General features: G+C 46.4%; 1 protein-coding gene across 4 annotated transcripts in view; it reads left to right on the top strand.

Moving 5' to 3' along the window:
- Positions 1–24,639, top strand: part of LOC129701405 (Kv channel-interacting protein 1-like) — a 222,175-nt gene that overhangs the window by 175,358 nt on the left and 22,178 nt on the right. For all 4 annotated transcript variants that reach the window (XM_055642557.1, XM_055642560.1, XM_055642559.1 and 1 more), the window contains 2 exons: positions 14,085–14,155; positions 19,429–19,536. In XM_055642557.1, coding sequence (XP_055498532.1) covers positions 14,085–14,155; positions 19,429–19,536 — 179 coding nt within the window. The remainder of the gene's footprint in view (positions 1–14,084; positions 14,156–19,428; positions 19,537–24,639) is intronic.

The raw sequence follows: 24,639 nt of genomic DNA, 5'->3' as shown, positions 1-24,639 counted from the left end.
GACCACATGGGTTTTCTCTGGATATTCCGGTTTCTCACACATCCGAAAGAAGTGCAGGTTTGTAGATTAATTGGCTTCTGTCCTGGCGTGTAGGATACAACTGGTGTAGGGTAGATTGCTGGTCGGTGTGGACCTGGTGGGCCGAAGGGCCTGTTCCTAATATATGTTTTACATATATATTATAATTTCATTGAACCATATACTTGGTTGAATATGTGGCATTAATTTTGTCTTGTTTCTATAGTCAAAGTGTAAGGTTGATTAATTTATTTGTGCAGAACAGTGATGGAAGTCTGACTCCTCTTGCCTTGTTTCTATGGATTTTTTTCTTTATATATGCATAACAGCATGAATTATAATCTGATTTCCATACATGAATATACTAAGGTCATTCATCTGCTGCATCTGATGAACAGAGCCTTGCTCCACTGTGGAATGTAATTAGGAATGTAATTTAGCCTAACCTTATTCATACCTAATCCAATTTAAAGCATAAATGGTGCATTAAAGTGTAAGTTAAAAGACTCGCTACAGTATGCACCAGATTGCATAAAGCTGAAAAAGCTGAAAAATGCAAAAGCTCCCTACTGTAGGACATCCCCCTCCCACACCCTCTCCCCCTCGGTTGCTACGCTCCCTTGGGCTTGGTCACTGCGCTCCTTCGTAATTTTTCACTCTCGATTCTCGCCCAGAGTTGGCAGCCCTGTTTTATGATCTTACCCCTCCAAATTTCTAGACTTCCTGTCCCCCGACTCTCAGTCTGAAGAAGGGTCTTGACCCGAAACGTCACCCATTCCTACCCTCCAGAGATGCTGCCTGGCCCACTGAGTTACACCAACATATTTTATCTATCTACAGCTTGCTGCTCTACTTTGACAAAATGAAGCAACTGACAGAACGGCGTTTTCTTGCAAGTGAGGAAAACGTTTTTTTCTTTCAGCTCTCTGTGATGGAATTTCTTACTTCTCTGGTATAAATATTTTCAAATTGTACTCAGAGAAGACTTATTTTGTTCACCATTGTGTAGAGCATATCTCAAATACCCTAAAACAAGCAAGAACTCAATTTTGACAAATGTGTCAGTTGCTTCCTTTTGTCAAATTAGGGCAGGATGATCCTCATGTGTTTAACCTCAATAAGGACTCATATATTCCAGGAAGAGTAAATCTAATCTCTCCTTATAACTACATCCCTCCATTACAAGCAATACCCTGGTGAATGTCTTCTGCACTCTCTGTTGCTACCAGGCACGTGCCGTCAGGGTGGGCAGGGTAGGCATTGCCTTCCCTGACTAAAATTATGAAATGTTAATTATTAAATATTAATAGCAAAGGCATGGGAGAATTATGCCTATCTAAGAGATCGATCTCTAAGGTAGGCATAATTCTCCGTGCCTTTCATCTGCAATACTTGCAACACGCGAGGGTCTGTGCAGCCCACGTGCCGTCAGCGCTGCTTCAAGCCGTCAATGACAAGCGGGGCTGAAGGCAGCTGAAATTCTACCTTTGCTGTACTGCGTATGTGCAGCAGCCTACTGCACATGCGCAGCGCAAGTTTCTTGGTGGGTTTTTCAAATATGGATTGTCATTATTTTAAGAGAGAAGAATGGAGTTTGTGTAGCAATAACACGGTAAGTACATTTCTTGGTGCTTTATGTTTTAAAATACCGTATTTCCCGGGGTGGGGGGAGAGCTCCTTTCACAGTGTTTGGGGAGTCTGGCCCGGGGTAAAGTTGCGGGGAGGGCAGGAGCGTTGTGAATGAGGGGATCGGGGCCAGTAACCCACTTGCGACGCTCCGGGCACGGAGCCACCGCATTGTGGCCGTTGAGTGAATTAGCTCTGGTGGCTGTGAGTGGCTGCCGGAATCGGACAGCCCCTTCCGCCGGTTCCCGCTCACCTCTGGCAGTGCTCTCCGTCTGAAAACCTCTCTCCTGCCGCTCGCCGGACTCAATCATGTCAGCCGCTTTCCGCCAATCCTTAAATTCCCACAGCGCACTCAAGGGACCAATTGAGGTTACTCGGCTGTGGGAATTTAAGGATTTGCGGGAAGCGGCTGACATGAGCGAAGCCGGCGAGCGGCAGCTGAGAGATGTTCAGTCAGAGAGCTCTGCCAGAGGTAAGCGGGCCGGCAGAAGGCGCTGAAGTGGCAGCCGGTTCTGCTGTCTGGTCCCGAGGCCACTCGCAGTCACCTGAGCTGCTTCCTTCCCCCGAAGTGGCGGCCAGTTCTGCTATCCGTGCCCGGAGCGCTGCGGCAGCGGTGAGTGAGTTACTGACATGATCTCCGACCCCCTCCTCCTCAACACTCCTGCCCTCCCCGCATCTTTAACCCCTGGCACAGACTCTCCACACGCTATGAAAGGAACTCTCCCTCCAATTGGTCCCTTGAATTAGTATTGTCATTCAATAAGATGACAACTGATTCAACGTCCCTGTGTGCTCCCGTTTTCCCCACCATCTCTCCACCTGCCTTCATCCTCCGCCCCCACCCATTCAGTAATTTAAAAATGAAGGAGATTTGGAAGCCTTGGGCAAATTGAATTGTTACTTATTTTTATTTTTTATTTTTATGGAGAGAACAATCTGCGCATGCGGGGTTTAAGATTTTTTTAAAAGCTGACTGACTGCCTACCCTGAGTAATTACTCACGGCACGTGCCTGGTTGCTACCCCATGCTTTCTGTAGTATGATGACCAGAACTCTACAGAATATTCTCAATGCAGTCTGACCAATACTTTGTACAGCTACAACATCAAACATAGAAATGTACAGCACAGGAATAGGCCTTTGGTCCACGATGCCTGTGCCAACCAAGATGCCAAATTAAACTGATCCCATTTGCCTACACATCATCCATGTCACACTAGTTCCAGTCTGTTCATAGATGCCTCTTAAAGTCCACTGTCACATCTGCTTCCACCACCTCCCCAGCAACACCTTCCAGACACAAAAAACTTGCCTCATAAATCTCCTTTAAATTTTCCTTCTCTCATCTTCAACCTACTGCCTTTCATTTTTTAACATTTCTACCCTTGATAAAAGATTCTGACTGTCTATCCTATCTACGCCTAAACCTTAGTCAGATTCCCTCAGCTTCCAACTACCCGGAGAAAGCAATCAATCTCTCCTTACAGCTAATATCCGCTAAACCCAAGCAGCATCCAGGAAAACCTTGTCTACACCCTTTCCAAAGCCTCCACATCCTTCCTGTAATACAGTGACCAAAACTGTAGGTAGTAATGGAAATGCAGTTTTTATAGCACAGGTGGCACGGTGGTGCAGCAGTATAGTTGCTGCCTAACAGTGCCAGAGACCTGAGTTCAATCCTAATCACAGTTGCTGTCTGTACAGAGTTTGTACGTTCTCCCCATGACCTGCGTGGCTTTTCCCCGGGTGCTCAGGTTTCCTCCCACATCCCCAAAATGTGCATGTTTGTAGATTAACTGGTTCGGTAAAATTTGTAAATTGTCCCTAGTGTGTGCAGAATAGTGTAAGTGTACGGGGAGCAGTGGTCGGCGCGGAGTCGGTAGGCCGAATGGTCAGTTTCCATGCGGTATCAAAACTAAACTAAACTAAAGTGGCATCATGACTTCCAGACTCAATGCCCTGAATCATATCCATAGTGTCCACCAGGATATTTGAAATTAGCCCATCAAATTTGTTTTGGGCATTTGCAGCCCCTCCTCCCAGTATGCAAAGTATTTACCATATCCTTGATTCCCCGACATATCATTTATTTATTTGCCTCTGTACTCCACAACTTGAGATTTGTAATAGAAAAAATCACATGAGGTTAAAGTGCACATTGTCAGATTTTAATAAAGGCCATTTTTATACATTTTGGTTTCACCATGTAGAAATTACATGTAGAAATAGACCCCCCATTTCAGGGCACCATCATGTTTGGGACACAGCAATGTCACGTAAATGAAAATAGTTATGTCTAGTATTTTGTTGCATATCCTTTGCATGCAATGACTGCTTGAAGCCTGCGATTCATGGACAGTTTCCGCTTCTTCTATGTTCCGGCGATTATTTTAAAAAGTTCAAAACCGGCCGCGACTAAAAATAGGTTGCCGTTTTAAAAATCGGTAAATTTTTAGTCGAAGCCAGTTGCGATGCTAGTTGAAGGTGGTTGCCGGAGGTTGCAGGTAGTGGAACGTCTTACCGATTTTTAAAACGGCAACCGATTTTTAGTCGCGGCCGGTTTTGAATTTTTTGAAATAATCTCCGGAACATAGAAGAAGTGGAAACCACTTTCGACCATTAGGGAGACTGACAAAGACCTCCGGGAACCTCCGGGAACTGCACGGAAACCTTGAGTGGGGCGCAAAGTCTCCAGAGGTTTCCGTTCAGGTTTCCTAAGTGGGACAGGTGCATTAGTCTCATAATGGCTTCTTTGACTTTCATTGGCACAACTTTGGTCCTCGTGTTGATAAACAGCAATAAAAGTTTCCAATGGTGATGGAAAGACTGGAGGAAAGACTAGGTGCTGAGAGCTCTCTTATACCTGCATTAAGGAGGCAATTAAACACACCTGACCAATTACAAACATCTGTGAAGCCATGTGTCCCAAACATTATGGTGTCCTGAGATTGGGGGACTCTGTATAAACGCAGCTGTAATTTCTACATGGTGAAACCAAAATGAATAAAAATAACCATTAATAAAATCTGACAATGTGCACTTTGCCCACATCTGATTTTTTTTCTATTACAAATCTCAAATTGTGCAGTACAGAGGCAAATAAATAAATGATGAGTCTTTGTCCCAAACATTATGGACGGCACTGTATTTTAGAAACTGTAGACCGTTTTTCCTTCATACCTTTACAATTGGCCTTATTTTTGAAGTCGCTGGAGAATAAGGTGAATGAACACAGGCATAATGACGAGCTGCTGAGAAATGTTATGCAGGTGCAGACCTTTTGTGAATTAATGAAATTAGTTATAAATCAGGACTCACTGGCCAAGCCCAAATGTCTCCAGACTGTCTGTGAAACCCACCTGCTGAATAAATGTTCGACTTGCATTCCAACATTTCTTCACATCAAGTGGTGTTAATTGTTGTCACAACACAGCTGTGAAGTGATGGGAGCTTGCTGCTGCATTTGCCATATGGTGTATGATGACATTAATAGCACAGAACAGAATGGTTATAATGCCTGGTGGATTCTCAGAACTCCTTGATGTTGTCAGGAAGTATATAGCCACTGACTGTAATGAATCAAATGGCAATAGGTATGGACTAAGGTGTATAAAGATTACATTATTTACAGACTAGTTGAAGTCTAGGGTGACAATCCACAAGTGAAGCTGTGGAATTTGAATTTAGTTAAGAATAATCTAGAATTTTAAAATATGTAAATTCCAACTATGGTAGCTCTGACCATGAAATAATGGAATGTTGGAGAAAGCTATCTTGTTGACTAACATCTTTTAGTAAAGCTATCATCTATCAATCCAGATTCATTAGCCCCACACTGCCTGTTTCTATCTCCTTCCCAAAATCCACGAGCAGCAATTGCCATGGTTTCTGCCTGCTCATTCAACTTTCAATTCCTTGACCTCCATCGTCTCAGCTTTACACCACTATTCACAAATCAGGAAGGCCTCGCTCTGAGCCTTCTGCTACTTCCTTGAACAGAAACCCAATCAGTACTCTTCAACTAATGCTCTCCTCCGCATGCCCTCATCCTTAACAACTTCTCTTTTGACTCCTGTCACTTTCTTTAAATCAACGATATAGCCATGGTCACTTGCATGGGCCCCTGCTATCCCTGCCTTGTTCTTGTTCCAAACATCATTCCTGAGCTCTTTCCCCTCTATTCCAATGACCGCATCAGTGCAAACCTCATTGAATTCACCAACTTTACCACCAACCTCCACCCTGCCCTCATGTTCATTTTGACCATCTCTGGCACCTCTCTGCGATTTCTCCATCTCTCTATCTCCATCACAGGGGACAGACTGTTTATCGACTGCCATCTACTATCAGCTGCCACAGTTACCTTAACGAGACCTCCTCCCTTCCTGTCTCTTGTACTAGAATGCCATCCCTTACACTCACTATCTCTGTCTTGGTTTCCCAAGATGAGGTTTTCCACCCGAGCACATTTGAAATGTGAATGTCCTGGATGGTGTTGAGTTTCTTCAGAGCTGTTGGAGTTGCCACTCATCCTGTCTAGGGGAGAGGTCTCCCCTTGTAGATGGCGGAAAGACCTTGCGGTGTCAGGGAGTGAGTCACGCCTCATACAATACCCAGCCAGTTCTTGTAACTATAGCAGTTGTGCAGCCAGTGCAGATGAGTCTGTGACCAGTGGTGACACTAAGGCACTCAGTGATGGCAATCCCACTGACTCCCTCAGTTTGGACAAGCTCATTGCCTGCTATTCTGGAAGTACAAACGTTCGTTGCCACTTATTAGCTGATGTCTGAATGTTGTCCCAGTCCTCTTTCATGAAGGGTGTGGGCTGCTGCATTTGATGAGGAGATGTAAATGAAAAGGAACAATAAGGAAAACATCCACATTTCTGACCTTGTGCTGATCCTTCAGACTTGGGCCTCCTTCATTGCCAGTGTGAGGTCACAAGCAAACTGGAGGAACAGCACCTCATCATTTGCTTGGGCAGCTTACAACCCAGCGATATGAACGTTGAAATCTCAAATTTTAGGTAACTTCCCCCCCCCACTCCCCTTCTCTCCACTCTCTGCCACCCCACCCCTTTGCACTAAAATTTGGTGACTCAGTTCCCAACGAGGTATCCCTCTTAGGATCACTCCGCTACTAGACAACAATCAGCCTCTCAGGGAACCTCCCTGCCTGAGGTTATCAGTTGCCCGCCCTGGTTTGTCCTTGTCTTTTCTTGCTTCTCGTTCCCTCCCCCCACATTCAGCCTGAAGAAGTGACCCGACTCAAAACATCAGCCATCCATGTTCTCCAGAGTTGCTGCCTTACCCGCTGAGTTCACTATTATCTAAATGGTGGCCGACTAGGAAAAGGGGAGATGCAGCGAGACCTGGGTGTCATGGTACACCAGTCATTGAAAGTAGGCATGCAGGTGCAGCAGGCAGTGAAGAAAGCGAATGGTATGTTAGCTTTCATAGCAAAAGGATTTGAGTATAGGAGCAGGGAGGTTCTACTGCAGTTGTACAGGGTCTTGGTGAGACCACACCTGGAGTATTGCGTACAGTTTTGGTCTCCAAATTTGAGGAAGGACATTATTGCCATAGAGGGAGTGCAGAGAAGGTTCACCAGACTGATTCCTGGGATGTCAGGACTGTCTTATGAAGAAAGACTGGATAGACTTGGTTTATACTCTCTAGAATTTAGGAGATTGAGAGGGGATCTTATAGAAACTTACAAAATTCTTAAGGGTTACACAAAAAAGCTGGAGAAACTCAGCGGGTGCAGTAGCATCTATGGAGCGAAGGAAATAGGCAACGTTTCGGGCCGAAACCCTTCTTCAGACTTAAAATTCTTAAGGGGTTGGACAGGCTAGATGCAGGAAGATTGCTCCCGATGTTGGGGAAGTCCAGGACAAGGGGTCACAGCTTAAGGATAAGGGGGAAATCCTTTAAAACCGAGATGAGAGAACTTTTTTCACACAGAGAGTGGTGAATCTCTGGAACTCTCTGCCGCAGAGGGTAGTCGAGGCCAGTTCATTGGCTATATTTAAGAGGGAGTTAGATGTGGCCCTTGTGGCTAAGGGGATCAGAGGGTATGGAGAGAAGGCAGGTACGGGATACTGAGTTGGATGATCAGCCATGATCATATTGAATGGCGGTGCAGGCTCGAAGGGCCGAATGGCCTACTCCTGCACCTAATTTCTATGTTTCTATGTTTCTATGTTGCTCCAGCATTTTGTGCCTATCTTTGGTATAGACCAGCATCTGCAGTTCCTTTTTCATATAATATTGCAGTGAGATGGTGCGAGCACTAACAGCACAGCGCATCCAGAAGGCAGATCACTGCCACTTCTCAGATCCATCTAGGGATGGGATAAATGCTGGGCTTGCCAGCAATGCCCAAATGCCAAGGATGAAAATATTTTTTAAATGCTTAGAACTGGGAAGTCATGCTGGAATTTGTATAAAACACCAGTCTGATGACACTGAGCAATGTGTACAGGTCTGCTCATCATATTACTGCACAGAATTAATTAGAGAGAGAGTAGACGAGATGTCCCAGAATGTTGTAGGAAGGAACTGCAGATGCTGGTTTACTGAAGATGGGTCTCCACATGAAATGTCACCCATGCCTTCTCTCCAGAGATGTTGCCTGGCCCTCTGAGTTACATCAGCATTTTGTGTCTATATTCCGCATCTGCAGTCCCTTCCCACACAGAGTAATGCCCCTGTCCCACTTAGGAAACCTGAACAGAAACCTCTGGATACTTTGAGCCCCACCCAAGGTTTCCATGCGGTTCCCGGAGGTTTTTGTCAGTCTCCCTACCTGCTTCCACTACCTGCAACCACCGGCAACCACCTGCAACCTCCGGGAACCGCACGGAAACCTTGGGTGGGGCGCAAAGTCTCCAGAGGTTTCCGTTCAGGTTTCCTAAGTGGGACGGGGGCATTAGGGTCATGTGGGCTTTGTGCGGAGAGTGAGCTGTCGTACAGCCACACTGTCCGGTGTGGAAGGCAGTCACCTCTGCCCAGTGGCCATCTCACTGCAGGTGTGGCAGCTGGGCAGCAGTGGGACCGTCAACCTTACTCTTTGACCTTGCTCTGTATCTTGTACAGTGTATCTGCTTCTGTCCACACTGGCCTGCTGTCTGCCCTTGGAACTCAGCACCTGTGGGAGGCTGTGTCACGTGGGAAGGGGAGAGCATTCATGGATGTAGATAGAGTTAGTGGCACCTCTGACCGCAGCCAGACTACTAGTAACGAGGCACCATCGCAGGCAAAGCTAACTTCCTCCTGGGGTGGAGACAACCTCACTCCCACACTGACCGTCTCACTCCCACACTGACCGTCTCACTCCCACACTGACCGTCTCACTCCCACACTGACCGTCTCACTCCCACACTGACCGTCTCACTCCCACACTGACCATCTCACTCCCACACTGACCGTCTCACTCCCACACTGACCGTCTCACTCCCACTCCCACACTGACCGTCTCACTCCCACACTGACCGTCTCACTCCCACACTGACCGTCTCACTCCCACACTGACCGTCTCACTCCCACACTGACCGTCTCACTCCCACACTGACCGTCTCACTCCCACACTGACCGTCTCACTCCCACACTGACCGTCTCACTCCCACACTGACCGTCTCACTCCCACACTGACCGTCTCACTCCCACACTGACCGTCTCACTCCCACACTGACCGTCTCACTCCACACATCTCACTCCCACTCTGACCATCTCACTCCCACACTGACCGTCTCACTCCCACACTGACCATCTCACTCCCACACTGACCGTCTCACTCCCACACTGACCGTCTCACTCCCACACTGACCGTCTCACTCCCATACTGACCGTCTCACTCCCACACATCTCACTCCCACTCTGACCATCTCACTCCCACACTGACCGTCTCACTCCCACACTGACCATCTCACTCCCACACTGACCGTCTCACTCCCACACTGACCCTCTCACTCCCACACTGACCGTCTCACTCCCACACTGACCGTCTCACTCCCACACTGACCGTCTCACTCCCACACTGACCGTCTCACTCCCACACTGACCGTCTCACTCCCACACTGACCGTCTCACTCCCACACTGACCGTCACACACAACATCTCATCTCACCGTGTCACCATAATCTCGTCAGTCTATTCACATCGTAAGTAACATTGTGAGTGTGATCACGGATTAGATAAACAGATTGTTTCTCTGGAGGTCAGAGAATGAGGGGAGACCTGATAGAAGTATATAAACAGGAGAGGCATCGGTGAAATATGCCAGAGCCTTTCTCTCAGGCTGAACCGTCAAAGACTCAAAGGCATAGTTTTAAGTTGAGAGAGAGAAATTTTAACGTACAGACAGACACAAAAAGCTGGAGTAACTCAGCGGGACAGGCAGCATCTCCGGGTAGGAGGAATGGGTGATGTTTTGGGTCGAGACCCTTCTTCTCAACCCTAAACATCACCCATTCCTTCTCTCCAGAGATACTGCCTGTCCTGCTGTGTTACTCCAGCATTTTGTCTCTATCTTCGGTTTAAACCTGCATCTGCAGTTCCCTACAAATTTAAAGTTGTTTAGTTTAGAGATACAGCGTAGAAACAGGCCTTTCCGCCCACCAAGTCTGTGCCGACCAATGATCACCCGTACTCTAGTTCTATCCTACAGCGTAGGGATATTTTACAGAAGCCAATTAATCTACAAACCTGCACATGTTTGGCGTGTGGGAGTAAAGCCACGCATGTCACGGGGAGAACATGTAAACTCCGTACAGACAGCACCCATGGTCAGGATCGAACCCAGGTCTCTGGCGTTGTCAGGCAACAACTCCAATGCTGCGCCACTGTGCTGCCCTGTGAAGGGCACATTTCTTTTAGACAGGGAGTGATGGGTGCCTGGAACGCATAGTGGTGGTGCTGGCAGCGGATACAAAGCAGTGGTAGTGATTCAGCACGTGGGAATGCAGGGGATTGAGGGATATGGATCACGTGCAGGCAGAAGTGGTTTGTTTAAGTTGGATTCATATTGGACATGAACATTATATAAAATCCTGTTCGCCTGCTGTACCGTGCTATGTTTATCTCCGCATCTACTTTGCCAAACACACCTTCAACTTCATCCATTTATCCCCACCCATGTCACCGACTTTCCCGTCCATATTACACAACTCACAGATCTCCCCATTCACATTATACAGCCTCCCACCGTCATCACCCCTGTCCCCACACGCATCACACATCCCTACCCTACACCATAACCCATCTCTCAACATACACCGCCCATCCTCCAACCAACATGCCTGGGAAATCCATCTCATCAATTTTACTGACTTGTGTTAAGAGTCAACAAATGATATAAATGAGTGTGATGCGGTGGACCCCATGTACAATGACTTTAGCAAGGCCTTTGGTGAGGTTCTGCATAGTAGGCTGTTCCAAGAGGTTAGATCACATGGGATCCAGGGAGAGTTCCCAACTAGATGAAAAATTGGAGCAACAAATAGTTTGCTGGAGAGACACAGCGAGTTGAGCAGCATCTTTGGGGGCAAATAAATAGTTGAAGTTTAAGGTTAAACATGGATCGGTGGAATGAGTCGAAGTCTAGTGGTGGAGGGGTTTTTTTTCCGTCTGGAGGCCTGTGACCTGTGCAATAGGGATTGGTGCTGGGTCCACTTCCATATACATTCACGATTCGCATGACAATGCTGTTAACATTAAACATAGCACATTACAGCACAGGCCTTCAGCCTCAACACAGGTCCCAGCATAGCGGAATGGTACCTTTCGGCACCACTGTTTCTTTGAAACACAATGGAGCGAAGGAACACTATTTTGGAATCATATTTTATTAAAATAGTTGCTTAGGAAATCGTTTATTTCTGCTTTTAGATTGACTAAATAATGTCTTGATTTATGGCTTATGTGGTTAATTCCTGTCACTAGCAAGCCAAACAAAACTACTGGGCCATTTCGATCAGATTTGATTTAGTCCAACTAAACGTTTAGTTACTAAACCAATAATTTTTCAAAAATCAATAAACAGCGGTGCCGAAACAGCGGCTCCGGAACGGCAGCGCCGAAAAGTACCCGACCCCCAGCATAGATCCCTGCAGAATTCACTGGTCTGACACCTCCAGCCACACACCCTTCCACCACAAACTCTGTCTTCCATGAGTAAGTCAGATCTGAATCCAAATGACCAAATCACAATGATCCCATCATAATCTACTGGATCAACTTACCATAAGGAAATAATCATACCATAATCAAATGCCTTTCATAAAATCCATGTAAACTACATCCAGTGCCGGTCCACATCAATCAACTTCATTACCTCCTCAAAAAACTCAATCAAGTTTAGCAGATTTGACCTGTCGTAGACAAAACCATGTTGACTGCCCCTAATTAGCCCATTCTCTTCCAAATGCGAGTACATCCTATCCTGAAGAATCCTCTTCAATAACTTCCCGGATAGCATACCTATGGGACTATCATTTATCTCGACTTTCTTTCTTAAACAAATAAATGGCAGTAGCTATTCTCCCGTTCTCACCTGTGGCAAACGAAGATAGAACGATCTTCGTCAAGGCCTCTCCAATTTCCTGTCTTGTTTCTCCCAGTAACTTGGGATGAATGTCCAATATAGTCCCCCCTCAAGTTGTACTATTCACATACTGGTTCACGAAACCCTCTTGGAAACTGCTAAGAAATTCTGTGCCGAATGTTGGTATTGTCAGTGAATGTTGCCCTCCTTTATATCAGCAAAACATGCGGTCTCATGGACAGTGAAGAAGGTTATTTAAAATTACAACATGATCTACACGAACTGGATAGGTAGCGGGCCATAATCGTGGTATTCTGCACAGCTCTGGTTGTACAGAATGGATGAGATTAAACTAGAAAGGGAGTGGACAAGATTTATGAGGATGTTACAAGGCCTGGGAGTGTGGGCTATGAGGAGAGGCTGGATGAACTGGGCTGTGTTCCCTGGAACGTAAGTAGCTGAGGGGATACTTTGTAGAGGTTTATGAAATCATGAGGGGAGTGCATAAAGTGGTCATATTCTTTTCCCCTGGGCAGGGGAGATGAAAACTAGCGAGCATAGCTTTGAGGTAAAAGGGTTGGGGTGGATATGTGGAAATGAACTGCCAGAAGAGGTGGCATAGGCAGGTTCAATTACAAGATTTAAAAGACAGTTGGACAGGTACATGAGATAAGGGCCAAAAACAGGCAGAAGGGTAGAACTCAGTGAGGCTCCTTGAGGAGGAGTCAGGACCCCAGCTACAGGGGTCGGGCTCCTGGAACACATCTCATTACCAGATTAGGTGAGTTGTGAGGGGAGGAATGGAGGAATGTTTAGTTTAATGAAAACAGGCCCTTCGGCCCACCGAGTCCACGCCTAGCATTGATCACCCGTACTCTAGTTCCCATCCTGCAGGCTATGGGTAATTTACAGAATTAACCGTCAAACCTGCACATCACTGGGATATGGGAGGAAACCCACCCGGTCACAGGGAGAAGGTGCAAATTCCTCACAAGCATCAGCCGAGATCAGGATGGATCCTGTGTCTGTGAGGAAGCAGCTCTGCCGCAGTGCCACCATGCTGCTGGATGTGAGGGGGGAGTGGGAGGAAAGTAAGGGGAGGGGGGAGGGATGTGAAGAGGAGGACAAGATGTGAGTGGATGTAGTGAGGATGGCAGCGAGAGGAGGGATGGGAGAATAGTGGGGAGAGTTGGAGGGATGTAAGGGGGAAGGGAAGTGAAGGAGAAGGAGGCTGTGAGTATGTGTGAGGGAGAGGGGGGGTGTGGGAGGGAGCGTGTGGATGGAGGACTGGATGTGAGTGGATCAGGGGCAGGCTGGGGTGTGGGGGGAGGGAGGGTGTGAGGGGGCAGGAGAAACGTGTGGAAAAGGAGTGAGTGTGTGAAGCGGAGGGAGGGAGGGAGGGAGGGATGGAGGAAGGGTGTGAGTGGGAGGTTGGGTGTGATGGAGAGGAAGGGTGGCAGATGGAGAGAGGGATATGGAGGGTGTTCAGAGGAGGGAGGGGGATGTGAGGGGTAGGATGGGGTGAGGCTGATGAGGGGGGATTTGTGAGGGAGGGAGGGAGGGAGAGGAAGGGTGGCTTGGGGGTTGGAGGAGCCACTGCAGAATCACCCCACAAAGTTGGGGATGTTTCCAATGCTGGGTAGAAGTGTGAGGGTGGGACTGAGAAAGGGAGTGATATGAAGTAGTGGACTTCACTGCCCGCAACAACAAATAATCAAAAGGAACGTGTGAACGATGAGCTTTCTGTGGATGTGCGTAACTATTATGGAGATTGAAAGCTTCTGTGCTAAATAATTACTGGGATAGGTGACATAACATTGATTTTTGGCGGAGTGATAGGCAGTAATGAACCATGGGTGAGTGGTAACTGAGCAATGACCGTTGTTTGTTCCTTCTAGATGCCAGCATGTACGCCCACTACCTCTTCAATACGTTTGACAGCACTCACAATGGAGCCATCAAATTTGAGGTATCACCCAACTAACGAAGGAAATCTGTATCCGCATCCAGAAATCCCTCATCTCATCCTTCACCACCCTCTTTGGTTTAAAGATGCTTCTGTATTTTTCATGAACTGTGGTCTAGCCAAGGCTGTGCAGGATGACAGATTGGTGATGCAGGGGAGTTTTATGGATATCATTCGGTGGGGCAGGGGGGGGGGTCACCCAGTGAGAAGTGGCGTCTGCCAACAAGGATGCCACCATCTGCGGGTTAGTCATTTGCCAACACTGAGTTGGCAGTCAGTGAGGTCATGACACAGCTGTGAAATGACACTACAGAACCAGGGTTCTGCATGGCTGGGCTCTGGGGAGTGTTGTAGAGCAGAAGGATACAGGAACGCATGATATAGTTCCTTGGAAGTGGCTCCACAGGTGGATAAGGTAGTCAAGAAGGCTTTTGGCACATTAGCCTTCATTAGTCAGGGTTTTGAGTATAGACGTTGGAATGTTATGTTACAGCTGTACAAGACGTTACTGAGGCAACATTTGGTGTATTGCATTCAGTTTTAGTCACCTTTCTATTGGAGCGATGTTGTTAATCTGGAAATAGTGCAGAGATGATGTACGAGGATGTTGCCTCGACTTGAGTGCATGAGCTACCAGGAGGCAGGTTTTGCAGGCTCGGACTTTATTCCTTGGAGTGCAAGAAGATGAGGGGTGTATAAGATCATGAGGGGAATAGATAGAGTAGATGCACAAAGTATTATACTCAGAGTAGAGGAATCATGAACCAGGAGACATAGGAAAGACTGAGAGGGGAAAGACTTAATAGGAATCTGAGGGGCAACTTGTTCACACAGGGGATGGAAGGCATGTGGAACATGCTGCCAGAGGACGTAGTTGAGGCAGGTACTGTAACAACATGTATAAGGCATTTGGACAGGTACATAGACAGAAAGTCTTTAGAGGGACATGGGCCAAATGCAGGCAGGTGGGACTAGTGCAGATGGGACACCTTGTTCGGCATGGGTCTGTTTCCATGCTATGACTATTTGAATCCACCTGACAGCACATATCTACCTAATGGCCTGTTCACATTGCAGGCCGTTCATGTTGTAAAACTGATGATGTTGGCCTGTTCCTATTTTAGGCCCGTTTACAATGAAACCTGTTTATGCTGTAAATCCATTCATCTTGTAAACCCATTCACATTGTAAACCCATTCATCTTGTAAACCCATTCACATTGTAAACCCATTCACATTGTAAACCCATTCATTCATTGTAGAATCGTTCATGTTGTAGGTGTGTTCACATGTTTCGTTTAACTGTGAGATAAAGCATGGAAACAGGCCCTTTGGCCCAGCGGGTCCACACCGACCATCAATCAGTCGCCACACTGTATGAGCTTTGAATTCTCCAATAAACCATGAAACACCCCTTTTATTTGTCCACCCCACCCCCCTTCCCTGTGCCCCATCTGGGCACGCCCATTTTTACCCTTCCACCTGTACTCCTGCCTCAACTCGGATGGGTATTCCATCACCTATCCAAGTTCTCCAGAGATTCTGCCTGACCCAAATGAGTACCCCCAACGTTTTGTGTCTTCAATTCATTGTTTCACCAATTACAGTTGTGTGTACAGGGCCCTCCATAATGTTTGGGACAAAGACCCATCATTTATTTATTTGCCTCTCTACTCTGCAATTGGAGATTTGTAATTTTAAAAAAAATCACATGTGGTTAAAGTGCACTTTGTCAGATTTTATTAAAGGGTATTTTTATACATTTTGGTTTCATCATGTAGAAATTATAGCTGTGTTTATACATAGTCCCCCCATTTCAGAGCACCATAATGTTTGGGACTCAGCATCTAGTTTTTCCTCCAGTCTTTCCATCACCATAAACATGATTTATCAACATGATTTATCAACGTGAGGACAAGAGTTGTGCCAATGAGTCAAAGAAGCCATTATGAAACAGGAATAACACTATTAGAGACATCTGCCAAACCTTAGGTTTACCAAAATCAACCGTTTGGAACATCATTAAGAAGAAAGAGCACTGGTGAGCTTACTAATCACAAAGGGACTGGCAGGCCAAGGAAGACCTCCACAGCTGATGATAGACGAATTCTCTCTATAATAAAGAAAAATCCACAAACACCTGTCCGACAGATCAGAAACACTATTCAGGAGTCAGGTGTGGATTTGTCAATGATCACTGTCCGCAGAGGACTTCATGAACAGAAATACAGAAGCTACACTGCAAGATGCAAACCACTGGTTAGCTGCAAAAATAGGATGGCCAGGTTACAGTTTGCCAAGAAGTACTTAAAAGAGCAACCACAGTTCTGGAAAAAAGATCTTGTGGACAGATGAGACGAAGATTAAATTATATCAGAGTGATGGCAAGAGCAAAGTATGGAGGAGAGAAGGAACCAAGATCCAAAGCATACCACCTCATCTGTGAAACACGGTGGTGGGGGTGTTATGGCCTGGGCATGTAGGCTGCTGAAGGTACTGGCTCACTTATCTTCATTGATGATACAACTGCTGATGGTTGTAGCATAATGAATGCTGAAGTGTATAGACACATCCTATCTGCTCAAGTTCAAACAAATGCCTCAAAACTCATTGGCCGGCGGTTCATTCTACAGCAGGACAATGATCCCAAACATACTGCTAAAGCAACAAAGGAGTTTTTCAAAGCTACAAAATGGTCAATACTTGAGTGGCCAAGTCAATCGCCCGATCTGAACCCAATTGAGCATGTATTTTATATGCTGAAGAGAAAACTGATGGGGATTAGCCCCCAAAACGAGCATAAGCGAAAGATGGCTGCAATACAGGCCTGGCAGAGCATCACCAGAGAAGACACCCAGCAACTGGTGATGTCCATGAATCACAGACTTCAAGCAGTCATTGCATGCAAAGGATATGCAACAAAATACTAAACATGACTACTTTCATTTACATGACATTGCTGTGTCCCAAACATTATGGTGCCCTGAAATGTGGGGACTATGTATAAACACAGCTGTAATTTCTACATGGTGAAACCAAAATATGTAAGAATGGCCTTTATTAAAATCTGACAATGTGCGCTTTAACCACATGTGAATTTTTCTATTACAAATCTCAAATTATGGAATACAGAGGCAAATAAATAAATAGTGAGTCTTTGTCCCAAACATTATGGAGGGCAATGTATATATGTTCAAGTGAGTTTACACTGTGAGAGTGTTCACAGATGTTAATATTGAGTGTATTCATAATGTATGTGTTCACACTGTGAGTGTTCACACTGAGAGTATTAATGCTGTGATATTGGAACAGTTAGTGTGTTGACACTGAGAATGTTCACAGTCTGTGTGTGTGTGTGTCCTCCAGAGGTGCTGCCTGACCGAATGAGTTACTCCAACACTTTGTGACTTTTTTTTTGTAACCCACCATTTGCAGTTCGTGTTCACTATGGAAGGGAGTATTTGTATTATGAGGGTATTTACACTGCAAGGGTGTTCACACTGAGGTTGTTCACACTGTGGATGTTCACACTGAGGATGTTCACTGTGAATATGCTCGCACTGAGGATGTTCACACTGAGGGTGTTCACTGTGAATATGCTCGCACTGAGTGTATTCACACTGAGTGTGCTCATACTGAGTATGTTCATACAGTGGAGAGTTCACACTGTGAGGGTGTTCACACTGAGTGCATTCACACTGAAGGTTTTCACGTAGTGTGTGTTCACACCATGTGTTCACACTGAAATTGTATACAGTGAGAATGTTCAGAATGTGAAGGTGTTCACACAATGAGTGACCAGGCGTGTGCAGGTATTTATTGTGAGCATGTTAATACCGTCAGTGTACTCGGCACTGTTCATACTGTGAGAGCATTTGCACGATTTGAAGTGTGGTCACCTGTTTAGACTGCCATCTCTTTCACACTGTGTGAGGCTATTCACATTATAAGTGAGTTCTTGTTTTCACTCTGTGAGAGTGTGCACTGTGAGTGTGTTTAAACCGTGAGTGTCACACTGCAAGGGTGATCAAGTATCAAGTCATGATTCCAGGGTGACAGCATTGTGAGCATGTTCACACTGTGGGAGTGATCATCTTCAGTGTTTTTACACTAAACTGTAAATTCGCTTGACACTATTAGTTCACACTGTGAGGATGTTCACACTTCAAATGTGTTCAGACTATGAGTGCATTCACACTGAGGATATGCACACTGTTCATGTTCACATTGCGAGATTGTTCGCACTGTTGGAATGAGTACACACAATACGAGAGTTGACACTAAATGTCGAAACATTGCGAGAGTGAACCCATTTTGAGGGCATTCACTCTGAGCGTGATTGTGTTGTGAGGATGTTCATACTCTGGTGTGTTCTTGCAGTGAGATTGTGCACACTGTGGAAGTTCACAATAGGTGGATGTTCACACTTGAATTTGTACACACCGTGTTCACGTTGCAAGGATGCTCATTTTACGGGTTTTCACCCTGTAAGTGTTCACATTGTAAGTGTTCACACAATGAGTGTGTTTACAATGAATGTTCACACTGTGAATAATGTTCACATGATGAGTGTTTTCACACCGAGAGAATGCTCACACTTGCAGATGGACATACTGTGAGAGTGTGTGCTGGGAGTGATCATGTCGAGAGTGTGTGCTGGGAGTGATCATGTCGAGAGTGTGCACTGTGAGAGTGTTTGCACTGTGAGGATGTTCACAATGTGACCGTGTCCACATTGGGTGTACCATTGCAGTATTTAAAGGATTCTTGGATGGACACATAGATAGGACAGGCTTGGTGGGAACTGGGTGAAATGCAGGCAAATAGAACAAAGCTCAGTATGGATGTGTTTAGGTCAATGGGCGTCTCCCATGCTGTATAACTCTGTGACTCAGTGAGAAGCTGTGTGACAGCCTGAGTGTTCCCAGCACTGTTTTATCTTGGTTTATCAACATCTGCAGTTTTTGGATGAACCTCACTGCAATCACGATGTTGCCACAGGCCATCCCTCCTCCCCCTTCATTCGACTGCCTGCATTGCAGCCCATTCCAACTCTCCCGCCCCGCTGGAGGGATAAGGAGTGGGATGAGGGCTCAGGGCTTAACAGTGGCGGCATGATCCTTGGGGTAATAGAGAGACAAAAAAAGCTGGAGTAACTCAGCATCTGGGACAGGCAGCATCTTTGGAGAGAAGGAATGGGTGACGTTTCAGGGCGAGACCATTCTTTCTGGGGCTAATATTCAGAGGGTGAACCATTTTCTTCTTTTGTTTGCTCAGGACTTTGTGATGGCTCTTTCGGTGTTGCTGAGAGGAACGGCTCATGAGAAGCTGACATGGACCTTTAATCTGTATGACATTAACAAGGATGGATTTATCAATAAAGAGGTAAGCAACGAGATTGCCCGGCTGCCTATTGCAAGATGTCTGAGGCGGTGGTGTTGCTTTCTGGTGTAGCAGATGCGTGGAGAGAGGCCAGGTATTTCAGGATGGATGGTTTGGATGAGAAGGTGCCCAGGAAATATGCTCATTCGGAGGAGGTTGAATGGCGAAATGATTGATTACTTGGACGTATTCATGGGGAGAACTGGAACATCAGAATGTTTAGTGTCGTTTAGAGAGACAGCGTGGAAACAGGTCCTTTGGCCCACCCAGTCCACACCAACCAGCGATCACCCCGTACGCTAAGGCTATCCTACACACACGATGGACAATTTGCAATTTTACCGAAGCCAATCAACCTACAAACCTGTACGTCTTTGGAGTGTGGGAGGAAACCTGAGCTCCCGGGGAAAACCCGCACAGTCACAGGGAGAAAGTACAAACTCCGTACAGACAGCACCTATGGTCAGGATCGGACCCAGGTCTCTGGCAACCCAACAACCACATCACCGTGCCGTCCAGCAGAAGGTTTGGAGTTCACTGACGTGTGCGAGGGGGCATCTTCGCCATGTTGGTTCAGTAGGCTGGGATTCACGGGAAGGGGACTGTTGCAGTGGGAAGGGTGTTTGTAACTAGGTCATAGAGTCATACAGTGTGGAAACGGGTCCTTCAGCCCAACTCGCCCACACCGGCCAACAATGTCCCATCTACCCTAGTCCCACTTGCCTGCACTTGGTCCATAGCCCTCCCAACCCGTCCTATCCATGTACCTGTCCAACTGTTTCTTAAACGATGGGATATGTCCCAGCATCAACTACCTCCTCTGGCAGCTTGTTCCATACACCCATCACCCTCTGTGTAAAAGGGAATTCCTATTAAATCTTTTCCCCTTCACCTTGAACTTATGTCCTCTGGTCCTCGATTCCCCTACTCTGGATAAAATACTCTGTGCATCTACCTAATCTATTCCTCTCATGATTTTGTATACCTCTATAAGATCTCCCCTCATCCTCCTACGCTCCATGGAATAGAGTCCCGGCCTACTCAACCTCTCCCTATAGCTCACGTCCTCTCCCGAGGGGGCGGCGTTGAGCATGGCTGCCCCGCTGCAGCTGTCTGTCCTTTCACCCTTTTTAATATTTTTTAATATGTTATAAAGTTTAGTTTGGAGGTCTAATCTTTTTATGTGGGGGATGGGGGGGGAAACTGCATTTCTCGGTCCCTACCTGGTCGGAGATGTGGCTTTTCTCCGAGCTGTATCTTCGCCCCTTCCTTGCGGCTTACCAACGGGACTGGAGCGGCGTTTCCTGCCGGGACCGGCCCGAACTTCGGCTTCGGCGGCAGCGCTGCGCTGGGACGCCATCACCGAGCAGGTGATGCCTTACCCGGGTCGCCGTGTGGTAAGCTCCGGAGTGCTGAGACCGCCAACTCCGACATAGCGGAGCTATTGTTGCGGAGCTTCCAGCCGCTATGGCGCTGACTTTAACATTGCGGAGCCTGGGATCTCTCGCCGAGATCGTCAGTGTCGGAGCTCCGACCAGCGCAGCCTGTGGACTTCGGGAGCCGCGGTCTCCGGGGAGGAAGCGGCCGTTCCGGACATTCCAAGCCGCTGAACTGTGTTCTCCCGACGCTGGAGCTCGATCAGGCTCTGGAGACTGCTCTCATGTCACTTCCAGTTACTGCTTCAATATCTTCCATCCTACTGTCTTTATCGTCAGTAAATACTCATTGAGGACCTTGCCCATCTCGTGTGGCGGACCGCTTTTATTCCTGAGAGGTCCCACTCTCTCACTCTAGTTACTCTTTTCCCCCTAATGTATTTATAAAATCTTTTGGGATTGTCTTTTATGCTGCCCGCCAGAGCTATCTCCTGCCCCTTTGTGCCCTTCTGATCTCCTTTTTTAGGTTAGTGAAGGGACTAATGGGAGGATGAGGCCCCGAGTGCAGTGGGCATGAGGGATGGTTTGTAAAGAAAGAATCTGCAGAGGGTAATGTTGGGTTTAATGCTGGGTTTAATCCATAACATGGTGGCAGTGTGTGGGACAGGTTTGGGGGACACAATCTAAGCACAGATTGGTGCTAGGATCTTGGCCAAGCAACCAGGAAACATTTACAATAGATGTCTACATCAGGAAGGGTGCTTGCTGGAGAGGAACGTGGCAATCATCATCCCATCTGTATGTCCTCGGCATATGAGGGGAGGAGGACAGGCGCCTTGTCAGGAAAGCCGCTGTGTAGTTGCTGCATTGCATCTAGATGATGGTACACACTGGAGTGTGGTGCACTAGTTGGGGAGGGCATGCTGATCAGGTAGGCTGCAAGTGCCACTGCCAAAGTGCCAAGAGCTTAGATGGAGTGGAATTTGTCAAGCATGGTGAAAGTCTCCTCAGGCACTACAAAGGACTACCTTTTTTGGGAGTTCGGCAGGGCAAGTGACTGAAGTGTAAGTAAGTGAGCCCTTTGGGACCAGCAAACACAGTTTTGTTTGCTTTAAAGTATTTATGGATAAGAACAGGTGTGATCCTCAAGTTAGAAACTGGGGCAAGGGAAACGTGTTATTAAACAGGAACTTGCAAAAGTTAACGGGAGTAGGTTGTTTGTATTCAAAGAGACATCCAGAAAGTGGGTTGTTTTAAAAAGGGTCACAGCAAAAAATGGACATGTTCCTGTTTGTGTGAAAGGCAAGGCAGGTAGGAATAATGAGAAACATTGGGGCTCTGATCAGAAAAAAATGGAGGCATAGGTTGCGTATAGTGCAGCTGGGATCAAGTGTTTCCATGGAGGAATACCCTCCATTGAAGGCCCTAGAAAATCAGGAGGGCGAAAAGGTGCATGAGATATAGGCAGCTCTGGCATAGAAGATTAAGGATTAACCAAAAGGAGTTCATGCATGTAATGCCCCTGTCCCACTTAGGAAACCTGAACAGAAACCTCTGGAGACTTTGCGCCCCACCCAAGGTTTCCGTGCGGTTCCCGGAGGTTTTTGTCAGCCTCCCTACCTGCTTCCACTACCTGCAACCTCCGGCAACCACCTGCAACCTCTGGTAACCGCACGGAAACCTTGGGTGGGGCACAAAGTCTCCAGAGGTTTCCGTTCAGGTTTCCTAAGTGGGACAGGGGCATTAGGAGAAAAAGGGTAACTAGAGACTTCAGAATTAAGGGACAGAAGTTTAGGGGTAATATGAGGGGGAACTTCTTTACGCAGAGAGTGGTGGTGGTGTGGAATGAGCTCCCAGTGGAAGTGGTGGAGGCAGGTTCATTGGTATCATTTAAAAATAAATTGGATAGGCATATGGATGAGAAGGGAATGGAGGGTTATGGTACGAGTGCAGGCAGGTGGGACTAAGGGGGAAAAAAAATTTGTTCGGCATGGACTTGTAGGGCCGAGATGGCCTGTTTCCGTGCTGTAATTGTTTATGGTTATAGAGAGAGAATGGGGCCTTCAGAAACCACAGTGGTCATCTATATGTGGCCACAAGAGTTGGGCAAGGCCTCAATTAATGTTTTTTTCCTGTTTTACCATGGAGAACGATATGAGGTTGAGGAAGCTTGAGAAATGGAGCATAGTCTGTATTACAGTCAAGGAGATGCTGGATTTCCCAAAACATATGAAGGTAGATAAATCTACACAGCCAGATCAGATACATCCAAGAACACTGTGGGAAGCTAGAGAAGAAATAGCAGGAGTCCTAGCTGATACATCTGAATCAAGAAGAACAGGAACGATATTACTGATTGGGGATACCTTTGCAATGGTGCAAAGGGAGGATATGTTGGAGTGACGGTCCAAAGAGGCCATATGAGGAACATTTAGGAAAAGGGGAGGGGCAATCACTTTGCTGAGGTTACGAATGAATGAATGAATGAATGAATGAATGAATGAATGAATGAACGAATGAATGAACGAATGAATGAATGAATGGATGCATGAATTGAATGAATGAATGAATGAATGTATGAATGAGTACTTTATTGTCACATATGTGATAAGTCACAGTGATATTCTTTGTTTCGCCACATTAAGAATCCCAACAAGGTATCCTACGCCAGGTTCTCCTTTGTTCCCCCCTTCCCCCTCCCTCCTCGCGGCAGTTCCCACACCCCTATTACCTGATTGGCACAGACATGTTGGGCTTAAGGGTCTGTTCCTATACTGTTCTATATTTGAGTTCAGATATGTAAGCACATCACAGAACAGGTGTAAGAGCCACAGATTTACCATAGTGGAGGGTCTTTACATCTCAGTATTGACTGTAATTGGCTTAGTGCGGTGGAATTAGAAAGGATGGAATTTGTTAAGTGCATCCAGGAGAGTTTTGTGAGACAATATGTGGATAGTCCACAAGAGACCAGGCTGTTCCCAATTGTGGGCAGAGTCAGTGGCAGCAGCGGGGGGAGGGGGGGGGAACTGTAGGAATAGTGATCATAATTCTGTAACATCAAGGTAGTTTCGGAATGACTCAAAAGACAATAGACAATTCTTCTCTTCTCCCCCCGTTTCCTCTCTCCCCATGCCATCAGCCACCAGATGAATCTGGGGAATTCTCTGCCACAGATGGCAGTGGGGGCCAATTCACTGGATGTTTTCAAGAGAGGGTTAGATTTAGCTCTTAAGGCTAAAGGAATCAAGGGATATGGGGAAAAAGCAGGAACGGGATGCTGATTTTAGATGATCAGCCATGCTCATATTGAATGGCGGTGCTAGCTCGAAGGACCGAATGACCTGCTCTTGCACCTATTTTTCTATGTTTCCATGAAGTACGTTGGTCCTTGAGTTAAGATCTTGAATTGAGAGAAGGCTGATTTCAATAGCAAAATGATCTGGCAAAAATAGATTGGGAGCAGACGCTTATTTGTAAACCAACACCTGACAAGTGTGAATCTTTTAAAAGAGTGTTGCCAAGAGTTAATTGCCAACATGTTCCAATAATGGTGAAAGGCAAAGGTGGTCAAATTAAGGAACCTTGGATAACAAAGATTATTCATGGTTTGATCATCAAAAAAGGAAGTATTTGAAAGGAAGCAGGCAATTAAAATTCAGAGAGTTCCTTTAGTTTAGTTTAGAGATAAAGATACAGTGCGGGAACAAGACCTTCAGCTCACCGCGCT

Source organism: Leucoraja erinacea, chromosome 11, assembly GCF_028641065.1.
Source record: "Leucoraja erinacea ecotype New England chromosome 11, Leri_hhj_1, whole genome shotgun sequence".
Lineage (NCBI taxonomy): Eukaryota > Metazoa > Chordata > Chondrichthyes > Rajiformes > Rajidae > Leucoraja > Leucoraja erinaceus.
This window is presented reverse-complemented; position numbering and strand designations above follow the sequence as displayed.